The 6,510-nt window shown below is 44.8% G+C and overlaps 1 protein-coding gene across 1 annotated transcript; it reads right to left on the bottom strand.

The window, feature by feature from the left end:
* Positions 1-271: 271 nt before the first annotated feature.
* abrab (actin binding Rho activating protein b) lies at positions 272-1,810 on the bottom strand. The gene is made up of 2 exons (XM_003969202.2): positions 1,077-1,810; positions 272-895 (listed from the first exon to the last, which is right to left on the bottom strand). Exons 1-2 carry the CDS (start codon positions 1,808-1,810, stop codon positions 412-414), a joined length of 1,218 nt encoding a protein of 405 aa, XP_003969251.2. The 3' UTR covers positions 272-411.
* Positions 1,811-6,510: the final 4,700 nt, after the last annotated feature.

Raw genomic sequence — 6,510 nt, 5'->3', positions numbered from 1 at the left:
CTAGCTGAGCCCAGAAGACTCTAGTCTGTCCACCAGGAGCTGCACGTGAGCTTCTGAGTGACGACAGAACATCAGCACTTTTTACAAAAACCTGATTTGGTTTTGTTGTTTTTTTCCCTTTTCCAGGACACCCACAAAGCCACCAAAATCCTTTGACATTCCATCATGTTTGGTGATTTAACAAGTGGGACTTTCATGGGGGGATGAATGGGACGAATAGAGGGATGAAAGGATGAGGGACGAGTGGATGACAACATGGAAAGTGTCTTCAAGTGTCTCCATAAACAGCAGCAGTACATTACCTGAACACTTCCTGTTCATAATCAGAAATATGGCATTTGCTTTTGAAATTTTCCCGCCAACTTTGAATCCTCCCTGAACCCTCCTCACAGTGTTTGCAGGTCCTGAAGATCACACCAGCAGGGTGATGATGACGCCATCGTCCTGGCCCTGCCACAGCATCTCCCCCTCAAACGCCACCTTCCCGTGCTTCCGGGCTCTCATCAGAATTCCCACCACTTTGTCAGAGATCCTGACGTATCTGTCGAACAGCTGTCCGAAGGTGACGCGGGTCTTGCCGTCCAGGTCAGGGTCGGCCATAGTCCTGATCACGTAGCACATGTCGTCGATCTCTCGGTGGATGTGCCGCTCTGCTCGCAAGGCCCGCTCTGCCGTTTTGGTTCCTTCCTTGGGGCGTCCGTAGCCCTCTTGGCCCTTTTGCAGGCGGAGCGACATGGAGTAGTCATAGTCGAAATACTCGCTGAAGGGGTTTAGCTTCTGGGTCTCGCTGTGCTCCGAGGCCCAGTCCTGCCAGCGACTCTTCAGGTTTCCGACAGCGCTGTATTTCTTGGCGTGAGCATTGATCTTGTCGGCGTCCTCTGCTTCCTTTTTGTACCTGGAGCGGACACAAAAAATACATGAAAATATACACAACTGTATTGTTGTTCCCTGATTGTTCTTAACAGAACCATTAATGCTGTGAAAGTGAGGATCATTAAACCTTCTTTTATTTATCATCATGGATCAGAATGTTCCATAAAAGCTGATCCAGAAAAAGACAATGTGGCCGTTCTTACATGGACACTGTTGGTCTCTTGATCTTCAGTTCTGACTCTGCATCGTCTTTGAAAGCCTTCTCTTCCCCAACGGTCTCCTCTGTGTCCACCAGGTCTCCACTGTGATCTCCACTGCCAACCCAGGAGGTCCTCTCTCCTGGATGTCCTCCATCCTTTCCACCAGGTCGGTTCTCCACCTGCTTCCAGCTTTTGGTGAGAGAGGACACCATATTTGAGCATTTTCTACGGCGTGTAGGCGAGCTTTTCTTCTTCAGAATCCGGTCAATCTCGTCTTCTGAAGGCAGACTCTCCCTCTTGATCTTCTCAGCCAGAAGGTTGATGCTGGCGCCTTTCTCCTGGACACTGCTGGTCACTGTCTTCATCACTTGTTTGACTTTGATGGCTGCAGCAATCGATGGTTCGGCCCTCTGTTGAACTACAGTCTCAGGGCTCTTCTGAGAAGATAAGGATGCATCTCCAGAACTGATGTGAGGTCTGGAACCATCTGCTGGATGGACCTGGGTTGGGGGGTTCTTCTTTGGGACCCACTTCTTTCTGGGTTCTTCTGTTGGACCTCCCAGGGAAGCTGGAGCCCAACCACTGGGTTCACTGGCCTGCTTCTTCTCATTATCTGCTGCCCACTGCTGCCAGCTGCTGGTCAGGCCGCACACCATGCTGATGGTACGGAGCTTCCTGATGTTCTTGTTTGTGGAGGATTTCCGCTGTTGGGTCAAACCCGTTTGTTTGTCAGTCATAATGACATCAGCTGGGGTATCCCTGGTAATCCTTTTAGCTAATCCCCTTCAACAGCTGTTAGATGAGACGATCCTGGACATTTTTCTCTGATCTTCAGATGATTCCTGTCTTTGGAAACGCTTCCTTTCCCCGTTGCTTCATATCCTCATGCTTGTGGCTGCAACTCTAAAAAGGTCTGAGCAAAGCCCACCATGACGGTGGAAAGTATGTGAGTCATCCCAGGATACCAGCCTGATCATCTTTCCCTGACACCAGTCACCCCAGTGGACTCGTGTTTCATCACAGCTTCTACCACTGATTAGCAAGAGCTCAGACAGAAGTGAAACCTGCCCTCTTCATTTCTTTCACCCCGCTAATATAATGCATCGATCTATCTGTGCAATAGGAAATAGAAATATAGAAAATCAAAATACACAATCAGTTTTTTTTAGTTGTAGCTTGAAAATCGATATGACTGATATGAATGTGAAAGTCTTGTTCACATCTGCAGCCAAGCTATTGTTGTGGAGGGAGACATCGTTCCTTACTTCAAGTCTGTTTGTGGGTGGAGCTAATGAAACAATAAAACATTCACATTTTTATTTACGTGTTTTCCAACATGGAAAGTGCTAATGGAAAATCGAAAAGTGTTTGTATAAAATGTAAATAGTTAAAAAAATCTAAATCTGCAACTTTACGCAAACAGGCAAATATGTGACCATTCAACTCAGCCCAATTGCACTCACGCACGCCCTCACGCACGCCCTCACGCAGGAATGGAAATACAAGTCGCAGCTGTTTGCAGTGTCTAAGAATTGAGTTTAATTATTAACATTTTAAAGGATGGTTACAGCGCCACCAAGAGGATAAAAGGTCAATTATCAGTCGCAAGATTAAAACCAGTCTAAGTGAAATATTTCACATAATAAACATTATTTTGTCTGTGCTACTGGGTGTTTGGTGTCAGATTAGGTTTATTTTCCAAATCGTTTTTGGATTCATACTGCAGAGTCAGAATGATCAAACCTCTGGAGATTTTCCTGGTATTTAGATTAAGACAGCAGAGCTGGACTCAGATAGTACTGCATATTAGGCCGTGTTTACGGGCCATATAATGGTTGTTTGTCGAGACCCGCTGCTGCTTCCTCAGACCTGCAGAGTTTTCTGCTGTGCAAGTTTAGTAGAGTGTTTGTGGCCGCTGACCACCAGAGGTCGCTATAGCGTCATTGTATATTTACTACCAGATATTCCAGGCTTCCCTGTTTCCCCACCAGCAAGAGCTGAGAGGTTGATCCGCAGTTGTCTGACCCTCCAACTGGCCTGGACCCGAACAATCCTGGGTAACAAATTTCAAACTAAAAACACATCTTGTAAAGTGGAAAAACGAGTGCTGAGGAGAGATTGAAACACATGTTTGCACACAGGATAAACTGCAAATAAACAAACGTCAAAGATTTTAATTAAAAGAATCTGACCATCCTTTATCCATCTGGAAAAATGAAAAGTCATGTTCTTTTTCGGTTACTTGAATCAAAAAAATGACCATTTCCTCTAGTGACTCTGGTGATCTGGGGCAAAGGGAGGAGGAGAGAAAGCACCTGTGTTGGCTGCTGTTTAAGTTTGAGCGTGTGTGCGGACGCGGTTGCGTTTGGCGGCGCTGTTGTTGAGCAGGACTGTATCTGTGAGGATGTGTTGCAGGGTTTTCTCTGACCTCTCCCTGATGGTTTGTGTAACAGTAAGCCCGAGGTGATCTGGAGCATAATTAAAATCCTGTTGTTGCAGCAATCGGATCAACATCCCCGAGAAAATGAGATGTTCTCCGCTATTATCTTGATTGCAACTTCAGCTCAGAGTTTATTTGCCGGACCTGTTACAATAACATTTTACAGCTGTAGGAGCGCGTGGAGAAATCCATGCGACTCGACTGTATATCAGGATTAAAGAGGCCGTGTGTTTCTGATGGTTCTATAAGGACAAATATTATCACATTGTCTGGGTATCAGATTATAGATCCGGCAGAAATGAAGACGGGGGTCTGGTACAGAAGTTCTACGTTCTATATGAGTAAACCCTGTATATGGGTGGTCTCCCTCTTTCAGAACAGGTAGAGTCTGGATACTGGTGCTATACTGGGTTCTGCACAGTGTCTCTCCCAGTACCGATCACCACTGGCAGCCAGGGCATCTTTGGACAGCATGAACCTGCCTCTTCCGCTCTAAGCTGGTCACCAGTACCACCAGTACCTGAAACAATGACGCTAAACTGCAGCGAGGATCCAGTTCCTGCTCTAAAACAGCCGGCAGTGGCTCATACCAGAACCAGAGGTGGGAGACAAGACCAAAGGGTGAAGGTATGGGTGTAACGAACGGGTTATTGGTTCCGAGCCGAGCTTCGATGCCATGAGTGTACGAACATGTTGGTTTTGGCGACGCTTGCGTCAGTCAGCACTTACACTTCGTTGTTTGTGACCGCCGTCACCTCTGGAGCCACGATCACCTGTCAGAAGCCCAACGGAAGAGGATTTTTCTTCCAATGCTTATTTATTCAGCCTCTTGTTCCAGATCTTCCAGACACAAATACATAAAATGATCCTCAATTTCATGATCTGTAAACATTCCAACATTAAAAGTCTGCTTGGTGGATCTAAACACCTGAAAGCAGTGTGACATCTTTGAGCCCACCTGAGGCTTCCTGCCAACGTCGGGCCCAGCAGCTACTGCCAGGACCTGCAGACCTTCTCTGCTTCACATTCATATCGGGATCCCTCAGACTTTTTTAGGCAAGGGACCCCACCTCTGCATTCTTATTAGACTGTTTCTTTTCCTTCACGGCAGGATTTTCTCCTCATGACAAACCTGACACAATCCCAGATCTCTTCAGAAACATAACCACTCAGCATATATTTATTACTTTGAAACATCTGACTATTTCGTGGGAATATTCTGAGCTGCAGGAGCTCAGCAGCAATAATGTGGACACATTTGGTTTATATTCAGTTAAAACATTACCTCACACCCATTGGCTGGTGCCTACAGGAACAGGAAGTTGAGGCAGGAATGCTTTACTATCGTTTTCCCAAATACTCTTTAGTTTAGGAACTTTAGAAAGAACTTTTCTCTTAATATGTTCACTCTGTAAGTGTTCAGCAGGTGCTCAGGGTGCAGACAGTTTCCTTCAATTTGACATAGAAATATCTTCATTAAAAGCTAATCACCAATGTTTTTAGGTATCTGTACAGGCACGTCCACTACTCTCTTATTCAGAAAACCACGCCCATCTCTCTCCGGGTCCTTCTATTAGTAGATTAACTATCAGCACATCAGATCAACTGATTCAAATCACGTCAAATTAAGAAAAGAACAGTTATGGATAGAATCCACAACTGTCTTCAAAGGGTCATCAATACTGTACGGCACCTCTGAAGTGACAGCAAAAGCAAATGATCATATATCTCTTCTCAAAATCCTAAATCCTGTCATGCCATTTAAGCATTTAATCAGTTTATCTAAATAATTTTTAAATTGCAGGTGGCCCTATGGAAGGAAAGAAAAACAGATTTATCTACTTATGTAGATGATTCTACTATATAAATCGATATAAAACATTGTATGCCACGTTTTTAAAAATAATAATAAAATAACTAATGACAAATGAAGCGACAGTGAATTAGTTTTTAATAATACGTTATAAAAAATAAATAACCAAGACAACAAAACATTTCAAAACCAAAGCAGATCAACTGAAAGACGCACCAGTGCTCTACTGGTTCTGACTGGTCACTGACCAGCATATCTGACCTGTGGGGGACGACTGAGAGTTCCAATAACTCTTTTAGTGTTTTCAACAGATACAAATATGCTGTTATTAAATGAATACCTCAGCCAGCCTGATGTCAGTAATTATCACAGGTTTGACCCACTGATTACCTTAATTAAGGTAACCCGACATCTCTTTGGTTATATTCTGCCAGGTTCATCTTTATTAGAAGACCCAGCAGTGAGTTTCACAGGAGTGTGTGATCATCTTCCAGGACATTTACATTTACCATAAAAGAGGGGAAATGACCATTTTGATGCACGTGGCTGATGAGCAGTTTAAAACAAAACACTGTCTGCAACCATGAAATGGCTGCTTTATATCATATGCAGAATTTCCACAGGAGGTGACACTTCAGAAGTGCTTCTGGGAACTTCCTCACACCAACAGAAGGACAAGAGTTTGGATCCTCGGAGGTGTTTGCCAGCTCTTCACACTCTGTGGCTGCAGACTCTTAGGCCACATTCCAGGGAGGGTGTCGGGTCAGCGCAGGCGCTGAAGGACACGCAGCAGTTTGCAGACTCCAGTAATTTGTTTAACCTCTGATTAGGTCCAGGAATGTCAACTATGGAGTGATGCTACGGGTCCTGACAACAATATTTGACGCTCTTATAATCTGTCACTGCCACCAAGCGAGAGAAGTGCTGCGAAAATGAGCCTAGAACACCTCACCCTTTCAATGCTGCCATAGGGTGTGCACGAGGGGCTGGGTGTCTCTAGTTGATGTTGAAACATGTGCAGGCAATAAAAGAGACTGGTCAAAAGTCGAGTTTTGTGAATAACAAGAGCGAATATCAAGAACTCAGAGTCAAACGTTCAAAGCTTGTTTTGACAGGGAGCCTTAATCTTCTGGTTACCAGACGAAGACAAAGTCACCCCGAAAGGAAGGAGGTTTAATGTTTGC

Source organism: Takifugu rubripes, chromosome 12 (assembly GCF_901000725.2).
Source record: "Takifugu rubripes chromosome 12, fTakRub1.2, whole genome shotgun sequence".
NCBI classification, from domain to species: domain Eukaryota; kingdom Metazoa; phylum Chordata; class Actinopteri; order Tetraodontiformes; family Tetraodontidae; genus Takifugu; species Takifugu rubripes.
This window is presented reverse-complemented; position numbering and strand designations above follow the sequence as displayed.